Genomic DNA, 27682 nt, shown 5'->3' on the forward strand with positions numbered 1-27682 from the left:
AGAGCCCCAAGTGTCATCTTAATACTGCCTTCTTTGTAAAGAAAGACCATGATCATGGATAAAGGCAAATCCCTACTTTATTTTTCTTCTTTTTTCTTTTTCAATATTATCCAAATATCTAATCTCATTGTCATATTGGTTAATAGTTGAATAATAAGAGTGCAGCTTGGAATTTCAAGTTTGTGTACCAAGATTCCGATAAGCACCAAATTTATCCAAATATTATTTCTTGCTTTTTTTTTTGAAAGGATATTATTTCTTGCTTAACTAATATTTGTTTATCCAAATGTGTAATCTTATTGGATAAGTAAATCAGATGTGCAATTAGAGATGAGATTTGTCATTTCTTGCTTAAAGGGTAAAGAAGTTTAAGACCATAACTAAATTAATAATTATTAAAAGAGCATCGTGAATTCGTGATCCTTGTTTGACTCTTGATTAAATTACTAAACCTAAGGGATTTTGTGATATTATGTATTAATGACATTCAAATTAGATTAGAATTGCAATATCAATCACAGTTTTTACACAAACCAAATAATAATTTAGCGTACTTTCCATAATGTTGGTAAAGAACTAAAGATGCAAAACCTTCTAAAAAAAAAGTTTTGAGTTATTTTGTGTATTACTTTCAAGGATTCGACGGCAGTATTTGAAGGGATCCAAGCATTAATTGATGGATGTTTGAAATTTCAAATTTGCAAAAAAATTTCTATGAATACTAGTGAAGTTAAAGACAGAAATTTGGTTAGCTTACAAATATTATCCAAACAAAGATAGAAAAAATGAAACGTATAGTTTGTCAAGATCTATATACCAACTAATCTTCCAAAAATATCAAATTTCCCCATTCATTACATCTTATCTTATTTCCCCATTCAATCCGGGTTAGGATAATCCAGATATATTAATCCATATTGTAATCAAATACTACCTCCCTCCGAATCTTTCTCCTTGTAGAAGATGACATTTACTATAGTCCTGCTATATATACACCACAAGACACGAGCATTTTTCATCGCTCACTACTATCATCACTTTCCTCTCGTTTTGGGTTTTTTGCTTTCTGGGTTAGAGAAAAGATGGAGATTGATCTTACACCAAGGTTGGCTAAGAAGGTTTATGGAGGAGATGGTGGTTCCTACTCTGACTGGTCCCCGTCGGAGCTTCCCATGCTCCGGGAAGGTGACATCGGAGCTGCCAAGCTCTCTCTGGAGAGGGACGGCTTTGCTCTCCCCAGTTACTCTGACTCTGCCAGAGTTGCTTATGTCCTTCAAGGTATCGTTTTGTTCTGCTAGCTTTGTTAAATGATATTGTGATTACAGTGCAGAATTGCTGTGAATTGATCGTGGATGAAAGTGCTTACGATCTTATTAGTTAGCTATTGATTTTTGTGGATCATGAGTGATTGCCTTCATTTCATGATATTAGAATAAGATCGTGGGTTTGAATTTTTCATGATCGGCTTGATCTTGTGTATATATGTTCTTAGTTGTTTAATTGCTAGCGAATCGTGAAAGTCATATATGAAATAGTTTAAAATAAGATCCTTTAAAAAAAATTAAAAGATAACAGTGATTTGTCTTTGCAAAGGTCAATCCCTTTTTTAACGGTGATCATGTGTAATTTTTTTTTTTCCTTGGATCCATACGTTTGGTATTATTGTATGATTTCGACAACTCTTTGGTAAGTAGCCTTTTGTTTTCTTAATGATAAGTGCTTAGATCATGTAATCATTTGTTTTGTGTGTTCAATGGTTATGCTATGCTGTTCTCTTTTCTTTTTCTTTTTTTCCTTACACCACGGGGAAATTCTGTTAATTTTGTTTACTTTTCTTGGGCCTCAGGTAATGGAGTAGTCGGAATTGTTCTGCCGGAGAAAGAAGAAAAAGTTCTTCCAGTGAAGAAGGGTGATGCCATTGCCCTGCCTTTTGGAGTTATCACTTGGTGGTACAACAAGGAGGACACTGAGTTTGTGGTTCTTTTCTTGGGTGATACCAAAACAGCTCACAAACGGGGAGAGTTCACCAATTTCTATCTCAATGGTTCTAATGGCATTTTCACTGGCTTCTCAACTGAGTTTGTCGGCCGAGCATGGGATTTGGAGGAGAGCGTTGTGAAGACTCTTGTTGGCAAGCAAACCGGCAAGGGCATTGTTAAGTTGGGGGGAGCTAATTTGCCTGAACCAAAGAAGGAACATAGAGATGGGATGACATTGAACTGCGAAGAGGCTCCTCTTGATGTTGATATCAAGGGTGGTGGGAGAGTTGTTGTTTTGAATACTAAGAATCTTCCTTTGGTTGGTGAGGTTGGGCTTGGTGCTGATCTTGTTAGGTTGGATGGAAGTGCTATGTGCTCCCCTGGATTTTCTTGTGACTCTGCATTGCAGGTGACTTACATTGTTAGGGGCAGTGGCCGTGTGCAAGTTGTTGGTGTAGATGGGAGGAGGGTCTTGGAAACAACTGTTACAGCTGGCAACTTGTTCATTGTTCCTCGATTCTTTGTCGTTTCAAAGATTGCTGATCCAGAAGGCTTGGAATGGTTCTCCATCATCACCACTCCCAACCCAATATTCACTCATTTGGCTGGAAGTATTGGAGCTTGGAAGGCATTATCTCCTCAGGTGCTTGAGGCTTCCTTCAAAGTGGATTCAGACACTGAGAAACTCTTCCGATCAAAGAGAACTTCTGATGCAATCTTCTTCCCTCCTCCAAAGTGAACCCATGAGCTAATTAAGCTATATGTTCTTTAGGTTTCATTGGCTCTTTTAGTTGAGATTTCTTTGGCTTTTTTAGGTCTTCATGTGAGTTTGAGATGTTTAATTTGGACTAAAGTTTGACTTTTTAAAATTGAGTATGTGTTAAATTTTCTTTGTTAGATTCTCGATTGTTAATTTCACTCTATAATTTCATGCTAAACCATTTACTATTACATTAAATGGACAAAGAAGATCCTCTGCAAGACTGCAAACATGATAGTCCTACTCTCGTTTAACCTACGAATGTATCCCCTGATAAGAAGCATAGGATTGAAACAACTGTCCTGGTTCGTTAGGGAAGGAACTCAATTTGGCCTAAAAAAAACCACAGAGAGAGAGAGAGAGAGAGACATGAAATGATGAGGTGAAAAGTTAAAAAACGTCGAAAGTGTGGCTGCTGGGATTCGAGCCCAGGTCTCCACGGCCACAACGTGGAATTCTCACCACTAAACTACAGCCACTATGTTGACAATGTGTGTCCGTTTATTTTGTATATTAGAAAAGTATATGAATCTCTCATCTAATTGTGCCACTGAACTACCATACAAAAGCCAGTACATACAGGTTACGATATTTACTTGGGTTTTCTATCATTTGATTCATTTCTTCTCAGGATGAGCTTGGAAATTCCTTTATTTCCTAAAAAGTGATAGAGATCCAACGACTGAATTTTCTAAAACTTGGTTTTATACCCTGAGAATAAGCTACACTCGTCATGTGTTTGGAAAAATTAGTACAAAAACACTTGACCACAGTAATGAACACTTCAGAATTGTGTCGTCCCTAAACAAACTTAGAACCAAATCATTCTCAAATTCTCAATTAGAATACGAAATACAATTGACCAAAAAAAAAGGAACAGGAAATACAGGTTGAATTGCAAGATCTTGAGTACAAGAAAGAACTATTTCTTCCATTTCTCTAATGAAATGTTGCAGTAGCATTTTACATTCTTTGGTCGTGTATTCCAAAAAGTTGCAAGATAAAATACTAAAAACACTTCTGTTCCTTTAGTTAGTCTATAATCAATCATCCCTATGGAATTGTGGATCTTCAAGAATTTGGGTCTCCAGCTTGCTTCAAAGAATCCATTTGCATGCAGTGTGGTCGAGACTCCATTTAGATCAGGTTACCCACATCCAAGGTTGTTCACAGATGCAGCTCTATACTTATAAAAACCAAAGCTGTCCATTGATCAAAGTTGGAGGCAGTACCAGCACAACATATCAAAGTTAACGTACTGTCAAACCCAAACACTATCAAGGGATCCCCTTTACTGGGCTAGAAGGTCCATCCTGCACTTTGTCTGACAGGGACGGATTTGGAGTTGCATTTCTCATAAACGTTTTTGCATATAGGGAACCAAAGACAACCACCTGATCAATGTAAGAAAAGTAGTGTTGGGCAACATGAAGTTTAGGAGTTTAGAAAAAGAACAAAACTATTAGGGTTAAGGATGAGGCTTACAGCTCCAATCCACTGTTCCCAGCTAAGCGGGTGATGAAACCACACGCATGATAGCATAATGCTGACCAACTTCAGCACCAAACAGACCCCAGTTATTAGTACCATCAATATTTGAAAAAACAAAAGAGAAAATTCAAGGATTATTTGGGAGTTATGATTTACCTGTCTTGTGGTCATTATAGTGGCAAACGTTAGAGCACCAAATGTGCGAATTGTGTAAGAAATGAAAAATTGGCTAGCTGTTGCTACCTGCAACACAAACAATTAGTATATCAGGAAACAGCAGAGGGAGGGAAAAACAAAAGGGAGAGAGAGGGGGAAAAAACTTGAACAACAGATGTAATCATGGATTGAAAAAAAAAAAAAGATTAACGAGTGATTAAATGGGGGTAGGACAAGCAGGAATTATAATAGGAAGTAAAGGTCTCTTACAGTCGAAAGCAGTGCGATGTCAAAGAAACAATCATTGTGGCTAGAAACAAATTGTATTGCTGGAACCAGTTGTCCTTGTAATATAAGACCTGAAAGGTAATGCAACAAATAAATAAAATGGAGAAAAGGTAAAGGAGGCTTGCAAACTAAATACCTTTCAAAAAATAAATAACCATAAGTCCCCTACTAATGAAAACGGTCAGGTTTCAAAGTTTTAAGTCAACAAACCCTCGCATGCTAATAAACTACTTAACTATTGTAAGACTTTCTACACAAAAAGTTTGGGAATGTGAAGCAGAAACAGATATTGCATATTGATATACGATATCCATTGGCAATAAATGCAAGTACACCCTTTATCTAACCCAAACAGTCAAAAAGATGAAGCGAGTGGCTAGCCTGGTGAGTTGGTTCATGGTTTAAGCACCAATCATGCAAAACACATCCCGGATGACTTTATCCTCCTCAATCAGCTAAGAAAATGAAATAGAACCAACTACATAATTTTTTTTTAGTAGAAATGACAATTTTTTCCCACCCCATCTCTCCGATGACGCCAGTTAGATTTGATTCATTTGAACATGTGACCTCCACAGTGTCAGTTATTTGAGATACCCAACAGACCACAGCTCACCGGCAACCAACCACATAGATCTGATTTAAGCAATGAGATGCTTATGCAACAAAATTGCAAAATATATCCTCCCACCTGACTAACCAACCTAATGATCAGGCCAAAAGATTTAGACAAGACAGATCCAAACATAACCAAAAGGCTTCAAATCAAGCTATTAAAATAGCAACAAAACAACCAAATTTACCTACAAAAGTACAACGCAATAAGATTAGAACAGCAACAACCAGAAAAGTAATAATAAGATCTTACCGCTCAAGCTAAGAACACAAGAACAGAACGTTGTGTAGAATATTTGATTGTGTATCTCCATATCATAACCTTTAAAAAGTTTGTCTTGGAATGTGCTTGTAAAGCCATCAAACCTATTAGACAGAGAAATGAGGATCTACATGGATAAGAAATGCATAAATTTTAATTCCAAACATGTGGCATCATTTGCCAATCGCCAATGTTATTGCTAAAAAGTGAAAGAAATTAGGAATGATATTAGACAAATGCAAAATATCAAAGCTGCCATGGTGGTATTACGAAAGCGTAACTTTCAACTTACTTTTTTGGTATAATTTTACCTCTGTAAGGAACCATAAAAACATTGCAACAATTTAGCACACTAGGGACATATAATCCCATGTCATAGTTATCCCAGCAATCTGATCTAGCATTATAGGGATCTCACTTCCGTCCGAGGTGAGGTGTGAGTATCAAAAAAGGAGGAACTACTTTCAATAGCATGCGTAGAAACAAAAGTAATAACTTATAACAATAACTGGATATGTAAGTAGAATAAATTCATATGTTTTAATTGAAGGCCATTTAACGTTTATTTCAACAGCTAATGACAAAAAAAATACAAAAAGCATAACCATAAAGGAAAAGTCCAGAATATACCCAAGGTAACCGATCATAAGAGAGACGCCCCACATAGTATTTTCTCTTGCTCTACCAAATGCATCAGTTGGGCCCAAGTCAGACCCTGCCTACAATCAAAAGCACAACACAATCAGTCGTATCCATGTCAAAGAACAAAATTGACCAAAATGTTGCGCGTCATCAACAAAAAGATGTCACACAAACAACAGTCTCAAGCATCAACAGAGGTAGCATCTTCATAGATAAGTGAAGGAGTATGTTGCTAAGTGATAATAAATTATAGGTCATCTGCTATCACATCTTTTGTCAGAAAGCGTCCCAGAGTGCATAAATAAGCTACTGGAAGTGTGGCAAAGAACTTGGCAATGTGATATCATAGTATGAGACAATAAATCGGCATCCCGAAGCCTAGTTGGTTTAAACTAAGCAGTCTGAACTGTAATTAAACACAGCACCTCTGTGACCAACTATGAAAGTAAAGAAAACAATCCTGAAAGCATGTGCAGCTTAACAGGTACAATGACATAAATTAAGATATTGAATGCATTGGAGAATTATCCTTGGAAGTAACCGCATAACTCCATATGCATTATTATATCATTAAACACCCCACATAGCAGTCATTGTTCAAGACATTTAAAGAAAAAAGGGTAATAGAAAGTTATTAGTATCCATGCAAAGTGGCAGAATGTTGATGTTTGGTGCAAGCTTCCAAGACACCATCATCTTCATGGGCATGCCTGGTTAAACTAACTAAAGTAAAATTTACTGGGAACCAGAGACTGGTGACGATCATAACCACTTCCTTCTCAATACAACCGTATGTGCAAGCCTGAGTGGAAAATATAAGGAATTCAACTGAGAGATGAGGACATACCGGATAAAGTATAAATATTGAACAGCCAACTGTAACTAGAAAAGCAAACAAATAGTCACGCCCCTTGTATTTCTTTTGCATAATGATGGTACCCCAAACCTGCATAAACAATCACAGCATGAATGAAAACCAAAGAGCATAAGACTATGTTCCTTGTGGAAAACATAGGGTTGCAACTAGCAATAAATCTTTCATTGATGACAGAATTGTTGGAAACGACATTGAGGTAGCACATGCTCTCTCCAGCTAATGACTTAAACTGTGAATTAGATGTTCATTTGTTACTTATTTAGAACTGTGTTTGACAGTTTGGTCTTGGTTAGTCTTCTCATGTCTTATGTTCATCTTGCCACCAACTTTCATCAGACCCTTAAACACTTGTGAGCCGCCAATCATTCTAAGCTTGTCCGCCAACTTCTGGCCTCACATTTACAGTGGGAGGTTAGGGACTAAGTGCCTGTTTATATGCCCTACAACTATATTCCTGGCATTTCCGAAATAGTTTAAGAAACAATAAACCCAATGCCTATCATGCTCCATACGACCCTCCTTCCCTCCCCATATTCAGGCAAATGTTACTCTATGTTTTTAATCCTCATATTTCCCATATAGGAGGCTTCAACAACCAACTCCATATCTCATCAGCTTCACTATGCTCTAAAAGTGAGAGAAAGTTCTAAGAAAGAAAACTAAGCTTTCATCACAAAAATTGTACAAGGAACATTAACAAGGACACGGTGCTAATTACACCCTCCTCCACTTCCACCTTCCCAGAATACTCATCTTGACTGTAGTAAGTCATATTCTTTAAAGTTATATCAGATGCAGAAGTTAAACAACAAGTCTGATGCCATATTCCGACTGCCTCCTAGAAGCATTCCATTATCAAAGTGTTAGCGTCAATCTAATTCTTTCCTTTTCGTCCTCCGCTCGCAAAATCAACAGTTTTATGTGGAGACCCCAAATTTGAATATTTCAAAAGCTAAATGCAGTAACTAAGTTGAATGATCCCAAAGTTACATATAACAAACATACCCGAAATATGCTATAAAATCAGCAATATAAGACTACAGAACCAAACAAATATAACTCTTCAAACTAGTAGACGGAATAAGAAACCATGCCCGGGTAAATTAAACTGAAAGACTGCATATAGTAAGTTTTAACCACCATAATTAGCCAGAGCTGTTTTGACTTACCATAACAGGTATCATCTTGGCACATTTTGCAAGTGTTTGAACAGGAAAGCTTACATACTTGAGGGCCTGGCACAAGCAATTAGAGTCAGTAAAACACTAAAAATCCTACAGCAAAAGTCTCCGATTTTGCGAAAAATTTGAAGGACCCAGAAGCTGAATTTTACCTCATACTGACATGTAGTAGTTAGTATATTGGTCACTGATACAAGGCCGTATTTGTAAAACGGAGCTACCGGATTCAAAGCCTTTTTACTTGAGATTAAAGCTCCGGCGGAAATCGCCGACGTTGTGATTCGATTGCAGAGAACCAGAAACAATGAGTACTTGAAAAAGGCATGGTCTTCCCCGTAAGGCACTCTCATGATCTTCTCCTGCATTGAACAAGAAAAGCAAAGCAGCCAAAGATTGCAGCTTTTTCAGAACTCGGGGATTTGGGTCAACGGAATTGGTCAAATGTGAGAGAAAATCGGAACCTGTAGAACGCCGTAGGTGACGAGCGTGGTCATGATTCCGGTCACGGCGAAAACCCCTTTCCATAGCCTGCTGCGCTCTCGCGGACCGTCGAGCGACGTCGTTTCGGCCATGGCCCCCCGATTAACGGGACAGTGATTCTGATTCGAGGCGAAAACGGTGACGTTTTGAGTGGAGGTCGCCGGAGAATTAATGTGGGCGGCCGAGGATTGGGGATCAAATAGAGATGAGGAGAGAGAGAGAGAGAGAGAGAGAGAGTGAGGGTTCGGAGGACACGTGGCGGGAGAGGGGTTGAGCTGATGAGGGGTGCTCGGAATCGGCGGCGGCAATTTTTCTGCTTGGTGGAGACTGGTGTAGAGTCTTCGCCTTTGAAAAGTTGTCTGGCCACGTCAGCGGCGGCCCCACACCACTGGGGGTACTCGTTCGGTGCTTTCTAAAGAGTTTTATGACAGGTTTAGGGGTTCCGCATCAAACCGTTAACTTGGTCAAACCATGTTTTGATATGGTATGTTTGTGTTTCCAAGACCATTCCACATTTTGGTTCATTAATGTAGACTAGATTTATTTTTCAGAGGACCATTCCATATTTGTATATATTTTGGAATCCATTTTTCGATCGAATTCAGATGAAAAGAGGTGTCAAACAAGTCAGTTCAACCTAATTCGTGTGAGTTTTGGATTGTATTCGAACTAATTCATATAATAATCGAATCAAACCATTATTATATTTTAAAATTATGAAGTTGTGACGATTTTTGTTTTTGAACATATATTAAGTTTAAAGGATAATATAAATGGCAAATCCTAGCCTCTCCCTGACGGTGTTCTCCTTTGCGCTGCTCTCGAGAGGCAAAGAACACAGCGGCTCCGACCACCCAATCTCAAGACGCATATGTCCCTTCCCTCTCGATGGTGTTTTGAATTCAGCAATGGTTGGACTGCCCTCTTGGGCTGGATCCTCTCTCTCTCTCAGCTTCTCTGGTCGCTGCGGGTTTTTGGCGTCTCTTCTAAATCTGGGCGGCGGCCAGATCTTAGTTTGCACCAAGGGCATGCGGTGCCCCGAACCCGATCCCAAAAGTAGTGATGTGGCTTTTGGGCTACCGGAGGTTGATTGGCTCGAATCGGAGACTACTATGACAGACTCTGGCGTTGTCCTAGTTGTCACTATGCTGATCATGGAGGAGAAGTTGTGCAGTTTTTGGGCTGGGATGATGCTTTGGCGCCAATGTGGCTGAGAAAAGAATCTTCTGAGACTGATGATGACGCAACCGTGATGCTGACAAGGGCGACCAAGGGGCTGAACACCGGATTCTTACGCTGCTGGTGTTTCTGGTGGCTGTATTAGAGACAAGGGTCACCTTTGGTCTGATGACGGCGACTTCAGAGTGCCTGGAGATGGGCGGCCGAATCAATCTAGGCCTTCATGAATTTGGGCTTTGGTGGGTACCATACTATCTGGTTTTGGAGTCCTACTTGTTTTTGGGCCGATTTTGTTGAGATCCAGATGGTCTAGCGGGCAATTGGGCATTTTCTGGGCTCAATTCCAAGCCAAGCTCTTGGTCGGGCTTGGGGCATTGAAGATGCATTCTGGACGTGGGTCTTGGGTCCAGGGTAACTATGGGGTTTCTATCCCCATTCTTTAGTTAGTATTTTCCATTACTAACCTATTACTTTGCGTATTGATCATAGTTGAATAGGCTTACTTTGAATCAGTGAGCATGACATGTCGAATGAATGATCTTATCCTATGTATCACCGTAGTGTTTCTTCACTACAACTTCTTGTCTATCTATACATGGTAGCAGAAGGATATGTAATGATCATTCCGGTCTTACACTTATATTAATGAAAATCTCTATAATGCTTTTACTAAAAAAAAAAAAGTTCAAAGGATAATGTAAATGAATGTAAGTACACACAACCTATGGCAACAGTTATTTACTAATTAGGCCAACTGCCTGCTACAATCGCAAAAGCAAACTTATAAACCAACAGGTAGAAGTGGAAAAATATCTTCAGCTCTTCTCTCATTAAAACCTTGTTCAGATAAAACTCAATGAGACAAAACTCTGAACTGAGGAAAGAGTACCACCATGTAAAAAAACTAAGATTGTAGTTAACCATTGTCATCTTTGATTGAGATGTTTCTCACTTGATAGAGATTACTAGAGCCACAAACAGCACTAGCAACTTGATGAAAACTGATCGGATGAAGCAACTTGAATGTGGGACATCTTCGGGTGTATGAAGTTGTGACATTTGAAAAACAAAAAAGAAGTTTAAACTCTGAGAATTTCAAAATTTTCAAATAAAAAGTGGGATGTTGAAATTTTAGAATTTGGGAATTAGTATGGAAATCCTCTTGTAAAATATTTTGAATTGGACCGGAACACCTTATTTTCGTCTGATTCACCCACTTCCCACTAATTTGATTCATCTACCTAAAAATTTCAAACAACTTAATTTTTTGTAATAGAAATAATTAGGGGAATAAAATCCATATTCCTCTTTTTTTTTTTTTTTTGGTAACTTAAATTTTGTGTTTTATATGAATTTCTATTAAAAAAATGTGAATTAAAATAGAGAGTGTCCAATAATTAATCATGACAATACTGTTAAAAAATGATCACTTTAATGCATAAGACTCAGACAGTTCTCCATCACGGTTAAATTTTAAGGGGTTTTGTCCATTTACCCCATTTCTAGGGATTTTTTTCCCACTTACCCCATTAAGTTTTTTTAATTCCCTCTTACCCAATACACTCTAAGAGCAAGTTCACCCGTTGGGTCACCAGGTCAGGGTCACCAGGTCACCAAGTCATCAGGGCAGGAAACTATTCATTGCCACTGGACCTTTGTTTCCACCCGTTGGGGTCAGGGTCACCAGTCAATTACTGTTCATCGAATATTTTATTAATTTTTTTAATGTAAATGAGAAATGTATGATGTAAATAAATACTATTTATGAACATTTTGGAAATCCAAGTAAAGAAAATTTGTTGGATAGACAAATTATATACTCATTTTCCGACCACTCATTTTTTTTTTAAATCCACCGACACTTTTATCATAGGAACAAAAATAATTTCGGAAGTAAAAAAGATTGTTTTTTTGTGAGAGGTAAAATAGGAGGTGAGGTATTTATAGGAAATTTTATAATTTTTTTATTTTTCATACCTTTGTAATCTACCCGTTGTAATCTAACTGATTTTTTTTTCTTTCACCTTCATTCGTCCTTAAGTATCCACCATAGGATCATTTTCACATTCAAACCCAACGACCCAGATTTCAAAGCAGCCCAGCTACTTGCTTTTCTGGCCTTCCACGTGCCTCTCCTTCTCTCCTGCCTTTGTGCCACAGTGGAGCCCTGGGTCACGGCCTCAGTCACCAAGTTGACTGAGCAATTGTCCTGGGTCAATTACTATTGGCTTGCCCCAAGCTCGGTGGAAGCAACATTTTGGACTTTTTCCTGACTTGGGTCATGATATGACGTGGTGCCCGGGCAAAAGGAGGCCCGGTGAACTTGCCCTAAGGGAGTCTTCCCTAATACCCCATCAAGATTTTTTTTTTGTTTTTAATTTTTTTTTAAATACCATTTTACCCCTCACCCCTTTGTTACTTAAAGAGAGAGAGAGAGAGAAAATGGAAGAGAGAGAAACCATAGGAGACTTCGCCCGAGCCAGTCACCTGCAGCAGGAATCCGGTCACCGGCGGCCGGATTCCGGCCAACTTTCGCCCTAATCCGGTCACCGGCCGCCGGATTCCGGTCACTGGCTGCCGCCCACCGGAATTTGCTGAAAATCTCACCGGAAAGTTTTTTTGCCCCCAATAGACTTCTATTGCCCCCCCTAATAGACGACTATCAGTCATGTATTGCCCCCAGTAGATGTCTATCAGCCATGTATTGCCCCTCAATAGACGTGTCGTCTATTGTCCCCCAAGACACCTGTATTGCCCCCCAATAGACGTCTATTGCCCCCCAATACAACTTTCGATCGCTGGAATGATAACTAATTTTTCTAAATTAAACAAATAAAACTTTCATTAAAGAAAAAAAAAATGAAGAGATTACATCAATTCAAAACGTCTATTGCCCTCCAATAGACGTTTACTGCCCCCAATAGACCTTTTACGAGCCTCTATTGCCCCAATAGAACCTTCTTTTTTTTTTTTTTTTTCATTTTGGGCTTTTGACCCATTTTACCGCAAAAAAAGTGTTATGGCTCCATCTTCCATAGTATTCCCAGAAAGCCAGCCACATATCCATCTTCCTTGCTTTTCAACTTATTACAAACAACAATATCAATACAACGAGAAAAATACCAAGTTGTTGTTATTTGTATAAGCAACAATTGCTTGATAGACATGCATCGAGACATAGATTCACATATGTAGACAATATCCAACAAAATTTATAAAACAAGTTTCACAAATAACTAAAGGAGGATAATTCATGCAATTATGCAGTTCTGATGCAGAACCATCTGCAATTTTCTAAATACGAAGCAAAATTCCATTCTTGACTGCATCAATAGTATGCAACGGAAGCAATTTTAGTGTGCAATCACAAACAAACTTCGCTGACCACAAAACACAGAGTAATATTGCTTCATTTGCCCATAATCGCAATGAATCCCAATTTTGGTCGTGCTCGAGCGCCAAATCTCGCCGGAGATGAGCCAAACTTGCTGCTAAGCTAGCTAGTTGGACTATCAGAAATAGCAAATGATGTTCGAAGCATCAAATTCGAAATCAAATCAGAACCCTACAACCCCAAAATCAGAGTCGCCGGAGACCAAAACGAACGGGCCGTTACCTGAGACTGCTCGACGCACTGCTGGAACAGATCCATGACGAAATTGACCTGATTCTAGCGGTCCGACGACAAGTCGTCGGTGTTGGAAATGGAATTGGGCTCCGAAACGACGTCGTCGCGGTTCTACTCGACGTGGATTGTGGAATGGTACTGGGAAAAGATGTCGTCTTCGCCGTCAAAGTCTTCGTCGTCTTCTTCGTCTTCTTCGTGGACGGTGACGAACTAGGCCGGCGGGAAATCAGGATCGGAGGAGATGTAGAGGTCGAAGTCGTTGGAGGACCAGTAGGGGAGGGATTCGAAGGCTTGTTTATATGGTTGTCCTCGTCGGCGAGAGAGAGAGAGAGAGAGAGAGAGAGAGAGAGAGAGAGAGAGAGTTGCTCGTGCCGGAGAGAGAGGAGGGATAGAGGAGCATGGCATCGATGTCTTTTTCCAGGTTGAGGGCAAAAATGTCATTTTACTTCAAATATGGTAAGTGGGAATAAAAATCTTTTGTTGGGGTAAGTGAGATAACTTTGGCTCATTTTGGGGCTTTTGGTCAAGGACCCTAAATTTAATCGGCTACAAAGAGTGTATTATCCGCATATAATAAGAACCTGGCATAAGAAAAGTTTAAATCTGGGTCCTTTTGGATAACGGCTAGAGTACAAAAGTTGCAAACACATCCATAACTAGAGGTGGGCTTTCTTCCTTCATGCATTACGTAATATGCAAGTTCTGATAATGAGAGAAGAGCTAGAGAAGAAGAACAAGTTCGAGTCTCTGAAAATTCTGTAATGGACTCTGCTTTATTTCCTCACCCCCTCATTCCTTACATCCTCACTAACTCGAGGTAATCCTTCTTTCCCTTAGTCGCGTTCCTAATTGTTTTTGTGTAGAACATGTTTTACACCATTGATGATTCTTCTTCTTCTATCACAGTTCGCATCGATATTTTGCGGCTCCTCAGAAGCAAAGGTGGTTGAATCCAAGTTGTTGGGCTATTGGGGTTTCTAGAACTGGAGAGGGAAACCTTTCTAATGATATTCCTTTAAAGAAAAGTGAAAATGGGTCTTTGTTGGGTGGCTTGGACGAGTCAGCTTCATCAGCACCAATAATTGGGACATTGGATGCTGAGATTACACCAGAGACCATTGATTTCTTTGTTAGTGATGCCGAGGGTGATCCTGATTCTCCATCGGAGGGCTACTCGTCCATAGAGCAAGCGCTCAATACATTACGCCAAGGAAAGGTTGGTTAATTCTTGTTTAGCTACTCCTTTCCAGCTATTTGACTCGACTAGTATGTGTATCCAATAGGAGTTTGCTAGTAGTGGATCTTGTGTTTGAGTATATATAGCTCAATGCAAGTTTTCAGTATGAGTGAAAACGAGACTACTCCCACATCATATACAACATTGTACGACCGTTTAAGTCTCATTTGGTCAAAGTAACAAGTTGAAACAATATCGATCAGTGTTGGTTTAGGTTTATAAATGAGTGTACTGGCATGTTGCCCAAAAGTTGAAATATGTGACTCGATTGTGTTGGTTTCATGAAACTCAAATCATGAACAATGTAATGTCAACTGCCACTGATTTTTTCTTTTTTCTTCTCTTTTGTGGTCTAGTTTGTGATTGTTGTAGATGATGAAAATGCGGAAGTTGAAGGAAACCTTGTCATGGCAGCATCATTTGCAAATCCTAGAAACATAGCATTCCTAATTAAACACGGATCTGGGATCGTCTCTGTAGGCATGAAGGAGGAGGATCTTGAAAGATTGAAGCTTCCTCTGATGTCACCAGAGACCGAAGACGAAGACTCTTCTGCCCCCACATTCACAATCACAGTGGTATATGATGCTTTTGGCTTTTGCATTACCATACTGTACGTAATTCAAGTAAACGCAATTTGATAATGTTTGAGTTCATACATTAGTTTCTTTGGTTTTGTAGGATGCAAAAATTGGAACATCTACTGGAGTATCAGCTCCAGACAGGGCAAAGACTGTTCTTGCTCTTTCATCTAAGGAGTCAAAGCCGGAAGATTTTAGAAGACCTGGCCATGTGTTTCCCCTCAAGTACCGCAATGGTGGGGTTCTTCGGAGAGCTGGTCACACTGAGGCTTCTGTTGATCTGGTTGTTCTGGCGGGCTTGAGGCCAGTGTCTGTTCTTTCAGCCGTAGTTGATGCAGAAGATGGCTCTATGGCGTCTTTGTCCGATTTAAAAAAACTGTCATTGGACCACAGCATTCCAATTGTCTCAATAACTGATCTGATTAGGTAATCAGTCTACTCGAGCATGCATTTCTCAATGAGTACCCTAAATAATTGTGGGACTAATGAAAAAAAGGAAGTTAACTTTGCTGCAGTTGAATTTGTTAAGTACAGTTCTTGACAAATAATGTGGAATGTACCACGGTTACTGACCACATTACTAACGGTATCTCTTACAAATGTGAATTGAGTCACCCTTTACAAGAGAGCGGTTAGCAATGTGACGAGAAATTGTGGTATAAACTCCATGCACTACTGAAGTTGGTTAAAATACCTGGGTCTCCAGATGTATATAAATTGAAGTCAAACAGGAAGTTGCTTAAATCTATGATGCATCATCATTTATCTGATAAGGTATGATATGCTCACAGGTACAGGAGAAAGAGGGAAAAGATAGTTGAAAGAACTGCTCTATCGCGTTTGCCTACAAAATGGGGTCTGTTTCAGGCTTATTGCTACCGCTCAAAGCTAGACGGAACAGAACATGTTGCTGTTGTGAAAGTATATGTAGCATTTGGCTTAGTAATTAGTATAGTAGGCTGCAATTGTATTAAACTTGTGCTAAGCTAATACCATCTGTTTTACTATGAACATCAACAGGGAAGCATAGGAAATGGAGAAGATGTGCTAGTAAGAGTTCATTCAGAATGTTTGACAGGTGACATTTTTGGGTCTGGGCGGTGTGATTGTGGCAACCAGTTGGAATTGGCAATGCAGCTAATCGAACAGGCTGGTCGAGGCGCTGTTGTTTACCTTCGAGGTCATGAAGGAAGAGGCATTGGTCTTGGTCACAAACTTCAAGCCTATAATCTACAAGACCAAGGCCATGACACAGTCCAGGCTAATATAGAACTTGGACTAGCTGTCGATGCTCGCGAATATGGAATTGGTGCACAGGTCAGTTTCATAAACCATGGTCCTAAACTCCTAATTCCAAATTCCTCACATTTGGTATGTTGCTCACAATATGACTTGACATTTTTGAATATTGACGACAGATTCTAAGAGACATAGGAGTTCGAACGATGAGGCTGATGACAAACAATCCAGCCAAGTTCAGTGGTCTAAAGGGATATGGTTTGGCTGTGATTGGTAGGGTTCCGGTGTTAACACCAATTACAGAGGAAAACAAGAAGTACTTGGAAACAAAAAGAACTAAGATGGGGCATGTTTATGGTTCTGATATCCAAGGATCTTCAGCCGGTTTCATCAAACCAAATGTATATAACAAGGACATAGAAAACAAACCTGAAAGCTAAAAATTATACATGGCTAACACACATAGGTATAGAAAGGCAATTCATTTTTCTTATTGTAACAAAAAGAATTCATTGGTTTGTTATTGGTCCCTTGATTACTGTAAAAATTTCCATTTGCACTGTCATTGGTGTAGTAATCAAATCTTGATAAAGACCATAGTGAGGCCCAACTCTTCACCGTATACATAAATAGACAATCTCCAATCCAAACGTTACCACCGTCTCGATTAGTCTAAACTCATATATATATTTTATCTAGAGCAGAGCTTCGCTTTGAAATTAACTTGTGAAATTCGAGTTTTGGGTCACTTTTCAGTCGCATATCCACATCTCGACCGTTCAGTTTTTAGGTATTACTGTATAGATAATCTCTGCAAATTTTCAGCCAAATTGATGATCGTTAAGGTATCTAACTCACTTAAACCAATGAACGGACTGAATCTGTCAACCTGAACCGTACTAGCTTTAAAGTAGTTATCAATGCCTTAACGATCATCAATTTAGTTGAAAATTTGTAAAGATGATCTGTACATTAGTACCTAAAAATTTAACGGTCGAGATGTGGATATGGGACCGAAAAGTGAACGAAAACTCGAATTTCACACGTTAATTTCAAAGCGGAGCTCCACTCTAGATAGGATCTATATATATATATATATATATATATATATAAGTAGTTTACACAGACATCTATTACTGCTGTTTATTTACACGGATTTCCGTCGATATTGTTATTGTATAAATTACTGTGGGCCCAATTATGCTCTTTTCACACGATATCAGTGTCAACATTTCACACAGAAATTTGTGTGTTACTCATTTTTACACAGAAATCTGTATCAAATACTTATTGTAACGGAAATCCATCCCTCCATAATTCACATAACATAAAAAATTAATGATTTCGAAATAAACTAATTTATAATGCATACAGAAATCAGTGTGAATTAATTTTCACACAGATATCCGTGTGAAAATGTTTTAGTTTTTACACAGATATCTGTTACTGTTGTTTATGCACACGGATTTCTGTTGATATTGTTATTGTATAAATTATTGTGGGCCCAATTATGCTCATTTTACACGGATTATGTTAGTATTTATATTTTGCACGGATATCTGTGACTTTTAACTACAGTAAATCCGTGTGTGTTGTTATTTTGCTAGTAGTGGACAGAGTTGCCGGAGCCGCAGTGGATCTTAGGAGAAGTACATTAATGAGCTATATAGGTATACTCCTTTTCGTGTTTTTAGTCTTTTTACTCTAGTACGTGTTCCGTCTTTTTTGAGTTTTTCTCTTTCTTAATTTTTTTTTCTTTTCTTTTTTAATGAATATAGTTCTAAGTCCAGGGGAGAAGGGAGGCAGGGGCCCACTGGGTCCCGTGCCCCACTCAGCTTTTCAGAAGAAAAAAACTTATATATATATATATATACATATTAATATTAATATTAATATTAATATTATATTAATATCAGGTTTATACTATATATTTTTATATTATTTTCTCAACCTGATGAATGTACTCTTTCAATCATCTTCACGTGCTTTTTTTTTTCTTTTTTTTTTGATGGGTTTTACCCGTCCCATGTTTGACCTTCTATTAATATCATATAATATTTTTTTTATATGAATCATATAATATTTTTGTTTCCTATATCCTTTTACGTTTAATGATTTCTATTTCTTTATTACTTTCAGATTTTCAAGTCCAATAGAAAAACAATTAACAAAATATTCTATTACATCAATATATATATATATATATATATCATCAAGTAACAATTCTCAATCAATTCTTTTGTGAAGAGTATTGATGTAGTCATTTCTTTTGGTTCTCACTACTTCTCTATTCTTCATTCAAATATGTTAAGATACTTTGAAAGAAAAGAAAATCTTGGTGCAGAGGAGTCGTCGAGTATAAATACCTCATTGGAGTCATCCCCCGTCAAAAAAATAAAGAAAAATGATAGTAATTCTAAAAACCCTTGTCCTAACGTTAATGAAAAATATCCTTCTGATCTTGTAAATCATCCTTCAATTTCAAGTTGTCATCCTAATGTAATATGAAATCTAGTCGAGGACAATTACCATTATAATAGATAGAAATTACATTTAAAGATTTTGTATGTTTATATATATATATATATATATTTTTTTTTTGCCCCAGTAAACTTAAATTCCTGGCTCCGCCACTCCGCCACTGTCTAAGTCTATATATGCTTTTACATCTTCTAAAAACTGATAACGTTTCATTTAAGAAGGGAACTTGTGATTAGTCAATAGTCATTGTATGCAAGTATGCACAGTTCAAATAACTAGAGGATGGATGATATACTGATCGTGTTTTTGTTACTAGACACATTCATGATGAATTGCATAATCTGTTTAAGTTCTAACACCAAACTGGAGTTAGTGGACCGAGCCGAGCCAGTGATAAATTCTCAGAAGCATTTGAGTTCTGGGCAAGTTGCCGGGATTCGGTGCGTCTGCCAGCGAATATGCTTACAGTTTTTCTACTTAAAGATAAGAGTTAATTTGTAACAAAGCAGGTTAACGGTATACTGGGGTCTTGTTTTTGTTACTAGACACATGAAATAACTCTTCCCCAGTTTGGTTGGGACTCGGGACCTTAATGGTACATTGTGGCTTCTAGAGAAGTTCTTTGGTGTTTTTTTTTTCCTGCTGATCATGTGGAGTTGCTGGCTGGTGTGCTACTTGCATGGCAACATAGTAGAAAAGAATACTTCAATTCAGGGTTAATTCAATAATTCTATTCATCCCACAATGGGGATATATATACAAATACAAAGGAGTAGTCTAACTCTAATAGGAAACAATCTTTCCATAATTACAGGATATTCTAATTAAATAAAATCCTAATTACATACAGATTTACAGCGATTCTACACTCCCCCTCAAGTTGGTGCATAGATGTCTATCATGCCCAACTTGTCAACCGAGCTGTCAAATACCTTCCTGGACATTCCTTTAGTAAGAACATCAGCTAATTGCTCCTCTGAGTTTACAAATGGAAAGCGAATAACCTTTTTGTCAAGATTTTCTTTAATAAAATGACGGTCAACCTCCACATGCTTTGTTCTATCATGCTGAACTGGATTATGTGCAATCTCAATGGCAGCTGTATTATCACAATGCAAATTCATAGGCGTTTTAAGCTTGTAACCCAGGTCCTTCAAGACATTACGAATCCACAATATTTCACATACTCCATGTGCCATACCTCGAAACTCAGCTTCTGCACTTGATCTGGGAACAACTTTTTGCTTTTTGCTACGCCAAGTGACAAGGTTCCCTCCAACAAAAGTGAAGTACCCAGATGTAGAACGTCTGTCCGTTTTATCACCAGCCTAATCTACATCTGTGTACCCAACAACTTCCAATTCATTTTTTTTTCGAAACAGTAACCCTTTACCTGGCGCCCTCTTCAAGTACCTCAAAATACGAAAGACTGCATCCATATGCTCTTCACTAGGACAATGCATAAATTGACTAACAACACTCACAACATAAGCAATATCAGGTCTAGTATGTGAAAGATAAATCAACCTTCCTACAAGACGTTGATACCTCCCTTTATCAGTTGGCACTTGATCAGGATAGATAGCAAGTCCGTGATTCATCTCAATGGGTGTCTCAATGGGTCGGCAGTCCAGCATCCCCGTTTCAGCAAGTAAATCAAGAACATATTTCCTCTGTGAAAGTGAAATCCCCTTCTTAGACCTTGCAACTTCAATACCCAAAAAATACTTTAGCTGTCCCAGATCCTTCATTTCAAACTCCTTTGACAAATACTTTTGCAATTCATTTATCTCCTTCGGATCATCTCCTGTAACAATCATGTCATCAACATACACAATAAGAGCTGTAATCTTACCATTCTTGCGCTTGATGAACAAGGTATGGTCAGAATTGCTCTGTCTATATCCAAAGGCTTTCATGGACTTTGAAAATCTTCCAAACCAAGCTCTTGGAGACTGCTTTAGGCCATACAAAGACTCTTCAATTTACACACCTTGCCAACATCACTTGGGTAATTCTTAACACCTGGGGGCATATCCATGTACACTTCTTCCTCCAAATTCCCATTAAGAAACGCATTCTTCACATCAAACTAGTGCAAGGGCCAATCTTTGTTTTCTGCAAGTGAGATTAGAATCCGGACAGTATTAATCTTTGCCACAGGTGCAAAAGTCTCCTCATAATCAATCCCATATCGTTGTGTATATCCTTTGGCAACCAACCTCGCTTTGTATCTATTAATAGTTCCATCTGCATTAAGCTTCACAGTAAATACCCAACGACATCCTACAGTCTTCTTTCCAACCGACATAGGTACTAGCTCCCATGTTGCATTTTTCTGAAGAGCTTCCAATTCTTCATTCATCGCCTTGGTCCATTTTGGATTTGTCAATGCATCCTGCACGTTACTAGGAATAGATACAGTAGATAATTGATCAACAACAAGTGCATGTGACCCAGAAATCCTATGGTTAGACATAAAATTAGCTATAGGGTATTTAGCTTTGGCTTTGATATCTGGTTCATATTGTTTCTTAGGAATTCCCTTGGTAACGCTTTGTGATTTCCTAGGTTTGACACTTTCTAACCCAGAAGACTCATTAAAGTTCAGGGGTACCTGAGGTGGATCATTCTGACTGGGATCTTCAGTTGGTGAGGCAGAAGGGGGAATATCTTGTGTGTGAGCTTCAGATATGTCTTGATTTTATTTCAAATTATCCAGAAAAGTCGTCTCTTCTATCTCGGAATTCACAACGCTCTGTTCGGCAGTTTCAGCAGTTGCATTCTCTGTTTCGGAATTCACAACACTCTGTTCGGCAGTCGCATTCCTTGTTTCGGAATTCACAACACTCCGTTCGGCAGTCGCATTTTCTGTTTCGGAATTTACAACACTCTGTTCGGCAGTCGCATTCCTTGTTTCGGAATTTCTACCTTCAAATAGTTCCTCCAAATCTTCCAAGTCTTCAAAGACATCAAAATCAATAATAGAACAAGGATTCTCTTCATAACCTCTCTCCCCCTGAAGGGAAGACTGAGAAGTTCCTCCTGAGTAATATGGCTCTGATTCACGGAATGAGACATCAAGAGATATATGTATAGTGCCAGTAAGAGGATCATAACATCGATAACCCTTCTGGAAGTCAGCATAACCAACAAATATACACTTACGAGCACGGGGATCAAGCTTGCTACGTTGAGGCTTGGGAATATGAACATAAGTTGTGCACCCAGACACCCGGGGCTCCAAATTAGGCATAGAAGGGATGGTCAAAAGTGTATGAAGCTTCTGATGAGGATTCTGAAACTCAATCACCGTGGAAGGAGTACGGTTGATAAGATATGCTGCTGATTTCACTGCTTCGCCCCAATAGGACCGAGGTACATTCATGCCAAACAAGGAAGCACGAACAACCATCAACTGCCTGTTCTTCCGTTCTGCTAAACCATTCTGTTGAGGAGTATAAGAATTGGAGGTTTGATGACGAATTCCATGTGACCGGCAAAACTCAATCATAGGGCCATTCACAAACTCTCCACCATTGTCAGACTGAAACACTCTGATGGATTGTTGATACTGAGTTGCCACCATTTTGTGAAATTCGGTAAACATTCCAAATACATCACTCTTATTCTTCAGTAATGACACCCATGTCATGCGAGTGCAATCATCAATAAATGTTACAAAATACCGAGCTCCAGAAAGAGAAGGAATTTTCGCAAGACCCCAGACATCGAAGTGAATCTTCATAAAAGGAACAGGACTTTTATTAAGACTTGGTGAATATGAAATACGGTGACTCTTGGCCAGTTCACAGATGTCACAGTGGAAATCCAAATCACTAACAACTGAAAACAATTGAGGTTGCAGCTTCTTAAGATAACGAAAGTATAGATGACCTAAACGGCGATGCCATAACCATACAGCTTCCTTTGCATTCGCTACCCCGTTGATCTGATTAGCTTGTCCCAAAAGATGCTTCTGTTTCTTTCCAGTCTCTGTCAAATCCAGATAGTATAATTTCCCCTTTCTAACACCATAACCAAGAATCCGTCAAGTCAGAATGTCCTGAAATACACATAAAGACGGATAGAAGGTCACAATACATGCAAGAGCTAAAATAACTTGACCAACAGACAGGAGATTATAAGCTAGTGATGGAACAACTAAGACAGATTCAAGGCTTAAGGTATCAGATAAAGCAATAGAACCTTCTCCGGTGACTGGAGTTGGAGTACCATCAGCAGTAGAGACAACGTCTTGAGGGGAAAGTCTAAGGTTTTTCACAAGACTTGGGTCATTGGTCATATGGTCAGATGCACCTGTATCAATTATCCATGTACTATTAAAAGTAACCTTACCCTTCATACCTGACTGCGCTACATTAGCGGAGGCATTGTCTAGGTAAACTTCCTCTTTAGTAGCAACAACGGCCTTGCCCAGATTCTTTCGCGGTTTCTTGGTGAAGTCCCACCAATCAGGGTAACCAATCACTTCATAGCACCGCTCCTTGTTATGACCTAATTCCCCACAGATAATGCACCTTTTGTTTGCATATGGATTTGGTTTACCTAGAGGACGGTGTGGAGAAGGTCCTGAGAAGCCTGGAGGAGGACCCTGTTTGCGTTGGGTCATAACAGAAAATTCGGTAGTTACCGAATGCCCCATAGCCTGTTTCTCTGATTGCATCATTGAGAAATTCATGATTTTCACAGGATTGGATTTTCAAGGGTTTCAAGATGGATATGAATGTTTTGGAAAAAAAGGTAGGGTGATGGTGGTTTGAAATTCAGGATGGTTTGATTTCAACGGTGGTGGTACGCAGCGATTTGTGGTATTCTTCGGGATTTAGGGTTCAGGATTCAAAGGATGCAGTGCAAGTTCAAAGGATTGAACTAGGCTTTGATACCAAGTAGAAAAGAATACTTCAATTTAGGGTTAATTCAATAATTCTATTCATCCCACAATGGGGATATATATACAAATACAAAGGAGTAGTCTAACTCTAATAGGAAACAATCTTTCCATAATTACAGGATATTCTAATTAAATAAAATCCTAATTACATACAGATTTACAGCGATTCTACAAACATGACTAGGCTAGTGCTGGATTGAGTGTGATAGTGTGATGAATGTGATGTCTAGCAGGGGCCTGAAACTTCCTTCTCGGAGCGGAATGTGACTTATGTTCAAATGTTTTCTTTTGTTTCATCGATCCATTGGTCAGGTTTATCCAGAGGGGAATGGAGCTGCACATCATATAGCTACTGTCGGTTCTTTTCCTGTAGAGGACTATTCATGGTTAGATGGGTGCTTATTGAACACATTTCAAATGTCAACAACAGATTCTGAGAGATATAGTTCAAACTAGCTAATGACAAATAATGGTGTCGAGTTCAGTGATTGGCTGTGATTGGGAGGGTTCCTCTGTTGACACCCATTACAGAGGAAAACAAGAAGTACTTGGAAACATTACGAACTAGGATGAGCAATGTTTATGGTTCTGATATCCAAGGACCTTCACCTGGATTCATCAAACCAAATGTAAATAACGAAGGCCTAGAGGACAGCCCCGAAAGTTAAAATTATACATACCTATAGAAAGGCAGTTCTTTTTTCTCTCTGTAACAAAGCGAATTCATTGATTTTGTTATTGGTTCTTTCATTACTTAAAAATTTCCATTCCGAATGATGACCAGTCATTCAACCTCAATCCAAGCATGATATAGCAAGCCAAAGAAAAAAAATTAACCAAGAGATGTTAACTTATACCCTCGATTTTGCCCCTCGAGTTTATGCAGAGAATATAAACTATAATACAGGCTATCCTAACGAGCGCAAGTACAAGGTAGGCTGAAAAAGGAGGGGGGGGGGGGGGTTGGTGGGGAAGGGTGGGGGAATGGACAAACATAGGAACTATTACCAAAGATGAGGAGAAAATACTAGAAAGACTAGTTGAATGGCTCAAAGATGCGGTAGAACCATATATATGGTCATGTACATACCTTACTTTTACAGTGTTTTATATTCATTATTTTGCATCATCATCTTCAGGTTACTAGGCTTGTACGCTTGCAGCGCAAGGAAACAATGAAGCATACAGTACATTCTTCCGCTAATGATTATATCGTTCAGTTATATACGGGAGCATGTATATATATCTACGATTCATGAATGCCGCTACTAATTTATAAAACAGGAAAGAAGCATATAGGAGTATAGAGAAATGCTGCTCTTTCTTTTTTCTTTATACGGAAATCTAATGAAATGCCCATTTTGTTTCTATTAACGTTCTCCAAATCCTTTGTTCCTGTCACTATATGCTCCAGTTTTGGTGGAAGAACTTGTACACAATTCTAGACTATGCAAGTTGTAATATTTCGTTGCAAGTGCGCGCCTGACAAAAAGAACAGTTATTAGTTTTGCGACGACATATAGCATCAGGTTTAGATTCTAAGCGCTCTGGTAACAGGTCATGAGCACTCTCAGGGCCTCTGGTGGTTGATCTGCAATATCAACATCCCCCTCCAGTGCAGGTGGGTCATCATCATTCCCCTGAAGAGGGTCAGGTGGTTTATATGGTATATATATGGTTTTCTTTCTTTATCTTGGAGCTGAGGACGAGAAGCAAAACTGATTAGAGGAGTTCTCTAAGCATTTCAGTGAATATCATCACCGAAAGAAGGGCTACATATCCATCGATGAACCTACAGAGCAATGAAGCCATACAAAAATTTAGTGTCAAGAAATCCCACTTCAACGGGTCTTCCTCTGATTATACCCTCTTCGTTCTCAGCGTAAAGAATATATAGAGTCTGGCAATTCATGAATTGTTGAAATGTATCAGCTGGAAAGAACAATAGTGCAATTTAATGCAGTATCAATAAGAGTCATAGCAAGGAGAGCAAGTCCCAAGTCAAGAGCTGCGACATTAGTGAAGGAGAGACTCCCACATCGAATACAAGTGAACAAAACCGTGGTTTAAATAAAAAGGCACGTGTTGATGGATCACGACCTTACTTGAACAGGATCTGTTCTATAGGATCGTACCTCTGTGTCTTTGACTTCTAAGGAGACAGGATCATAACCCTGGTGGATGAATCATAGCCATGCGATCAGAGCGTGATTAACGGTTTGGTGATCCTAGGGTCACCCCATAGCTGTAGATGATCGTTCTCAGCTTGGTCTTACTAAGCTTGGGGTGGTCGCTTGGCTGTCTGACAGGTTCCCCTCGTTTTTTCTCTTTCTTTTTTCATCTTTCTCCGCCGCGAGGCATGCTTCACGTGAAATCACTGAACTTATTATAAATGTAGGAGCTCATCAAGGTATCATTTAGGCTTGTTTCTGTTACCGACTGTGCATGGTTCCAGCCTCAGTAATCCATATTCATCATAACTCAATCAAGTTCTACCCTTATTATTGTCACTAGATTCTTACAGAATTTCAAAGATGTCACCCGCCAATGTTCATACTTCATAGCACGGTTCTGAAAAGTAAACCAGACCTACTTTCACTCTGACTTGGATTTTATGTATAAAGAGAGAATGCAGAAAGCCAGAAAGAGTCACAGACCCTGGCTCGATTTGTCTGATAAATTACAGTGAGGTGCTGCAATGGATTGAGCAAGAATTCCATGACAAAAACCAATAATTAGCAACTAAATTACTTGATTACTAATCAATTACTACCATCCTCAGGTAGCATACTTAAAAGTAGGATACTACAAAGAAAATAACTAGCTAACAGTATTTCCAGCTGTTTCTAATGAAACGTACTCTCAAAATGTTGATTGCAACGTGAACAAGCAAGGCATCGAGGACATCCATATTCGCAAAATTTGCCTACACTTTTATTGAAATCAAAGGGCAAGAAGAACTCGGTTCATTATTAAGCTGCACCCACAGGCACCAAGAATCCAATACAGAAGGGACATGCTTGGTGCAGTACTGCAGTAGGACTAGATAATGAATCCGGTGCAGCTCCTACATAATTTATAATAGGTTCAGTGATTTCATGTGGAATATCCTATCTTAAGATGTACGCATAAGGCAGGCTGCACCAAGCTGTATTCATCGTCTAATCCTACTCAAGATTCCCGAATGTTTATTACTGTACGTGTTGTGGAAATGAAAAGGCACCGTCACCCCATATAGGTTTGATCAAAAATACAAAGTTTTCAGTCTTTCAGATGGTAGAGAAACAACTGTTCAAGTGTGATCATGTTGAGCTTATTGAGTTGAGGGTCGTAGCCCACTTTAATCCAAGACCGACTATGCGATCAGGATTATGTTGAAATTTAATATGAACAACTCATGTTTTTTTTTTTAACTAAAGGATTCATAGTATTAATATGACCCTAATTATGGGTTAGAAACTTAGAATGGTACATAAGCGACTACTCCATAATGATAAAATGAGCACCGAGTTGTCTATGCTAAAAAACAAAAACATTTTATCTCGTAGACAATCTATTCAACTTGACTTCACACGCCAAACACGTAATTGTAGTATGAGGAAACTAAACACTTTTACAAAAGTTTCTAGAAGGGTTTTTGCTACCATAGACCAAAATAGAAAAAATAAACTAGACAACTACAAGAAAGACA

The 27682-nt window shown here is 38.8% G+C and overlaps 3 protein-coding genes and 2 non-coding genes across 6 annotated transcripts; 3 read left to right on the plus strand and 2 right to left on the minus strand.

Moving 5' to 3' along the window:
- Window positions 1-948: 948 nt before the first annotated feature.
- Window positions 949-2876, plus strand: LOC112167558 (glutelin type-D 1). The gene is made up of 2 exons (XM_024304586.2): window positions 949-1278; window positions 1847-2876. The coding sequence occupies exons 1-2, from the start codon at window positions 1083-1085 to the stop codon at window positions 2716-2718; spliced, it is 1068 nt and encodes a 355-aa protein (XP_024160354.1). The 5' UTR covers window positions 949-1082; the 3' UTR covers window positions 2719-2876.
- A 270-nt stretch (window positions 2877-3146) lies between these two features.
- On the minus strand, window positions 3147-3218 carry TRNAH-GUG. The gene has a single exon. It is a non-coding gene; the product is annotated as a tRNA-His (tRNA).
- Window positions 3219-3613: 395 nt separating this feature from the next.
- LOC112167617 (UDP-galactose/UDP-glucose transporter 5B) lies at window positions 3614-9123 on the minus strand. The gene is made up of 10 exons (XM_024304659.2): window positions 8713-9123; window positions 8404-8610; window positions 8240-8305; window positions 7041-7139; window positions 6182-6270; window positions 5543-5655; window positions 4657-4745; window positions 4387-4473; window positions 4225-4293; window positions 3614-4133 (listed from the first exon to the last, which is right to left on the minus strand). Exons 1-10 carry the CDS (start codon window positions 8821-8823, stop codon window positions 4017-4019), a joined length of 1047 nt encoding a protein of 348 aa, XP_024160427.1. The 5' UTR covers window positions 8824-9123; the 3' UTR covers window positions 3614-4016.
- Window positions 9124-14169: 5046 nt separating this feature from the next.
- LOC112166309 (monofunctional riboflavin biosynthesis protein RIBA 3, chloroplastic) lies at window positions 14170-17172 on the plus strand. 2 transcript variants are annotated; one of them, XM_040506806.1, is made up of 7 exons: window positions 14170-14355; window positions 14445-14754; window positions 15132-15353; window positions 15457-15782; window positions 16148-16283; window positions 16377-16673; window positions 16775-17172. In XM_040506806.1, exons 1-7 carry the CDS (start codon window positions 14300-14302, stop codon window positions 17033-17035), a joined length of 1608 nt encoding a protein of 535 aa, XP_040362740.1. In that variant the 5' UTR covers window positions 14170-14299; the 3' UTR covers window positions 17036-17172. The 2 variants fall into 2 exon arrangements, with proteins under 2 accessions (XP_040362740.1, XP_024158882.1); XM_024303114.2 differs by having other exon boundaries at window positions 14171-14355; window positions 16148-16277.
- Window positions 17173-26086: 8914 nt separating this feature from the next.
- LOC112168574 lies at window positions 26087-26303 on the plus strand. The gene has a single exon (XR_002924335.1). It is a non-coding gene; the product is annotated as a small nucleolar RNA U3 (small nucleolar RNA).
- The last annotated feature ends 1379 nt before the right edge of the window (window positions 26304-27682 follow it).

The sequence above is a fragment of the Rosa chinensis genome, chromosome 5 (genome assembly GCF_002994745.2).
Source record: "Rosa chinensis cultivar Old Blush chromosome 5, RchiOBHm-V2, whole genome shotgun sequence".
NCBI classification, from domain to species: Eukaryota; Viridiplantae; Streptophyta; class Magnoliopsida; order Rosales; family Rosaceae; genus Rosa; species Rosa chinensis.

What these genes read in the sequence shown, in the direction of transcription:
- LOC112166309 (XM_040506806.1), top strand. Translation starts at nt 14,300, where the DNA reads ATGGACTCTGCTTTATTTCCTCACCCCCTCATTCCTTACATCCTCACT. An exon ending in TACATCCTCACTAACTCGAG is followed by an intron (nt 14,356 to 14,444) that starts GTAATCCTTCTT and finishes CTTCTATCACAG; the next exon opens with TTCGCATCGATATTTTGCGG. An exon ending in AATATGGAATTGGTGCACAG is followed by an intron (nt 16,674 to 16,774) that starts GTCAGTTTCATA and finishes TATTGACGACAG; the next exon opens with ATTCTAAGAGACATAGGAGT.
- LOC112167617 (XM_024304659.2), bottom strand. Translation starts at nt 8,823, where the DNA reads ATGGCCGAAACGACGTCGCTCGACGGTCCGCGAGAGCGCAGCAGGCTA. An exon ending in CTATAATGACCACAAGACAG is followed by an intron (nt 4,294 to 4,386) that starts GTAAATCATAAC and finishes TTGGTGCTGAAG; the next exon opens with TTGGTCAGCATTATGCTATC. An exon ending in GGGAACAGTGGATTGGAGCT is followed by an intron (nt 4,134 to 4,224) that starts GTAAGCCTCATC and finishes TACATTGATCAG; the next exon opens with GTGGTTGTCTTTGGTTCCCT.
- LOC112167558 (XM_024304586.2), top strand. Translation starts at nt 1,083, where the DNA reads ATGGAGATTGATCTTACACCAAGGTTGGCTAAGAAGGTTTATGGAGGA. An exon ending in AGTTGCTTATGTCCTTCAAG is followed by an intron (nt 1,279 to 1,846) that starts GTATCGTTTTGT and finishes CTTGGGCCTCAG; the next exon opens with GTAATGGAGTAGTCGGAATT.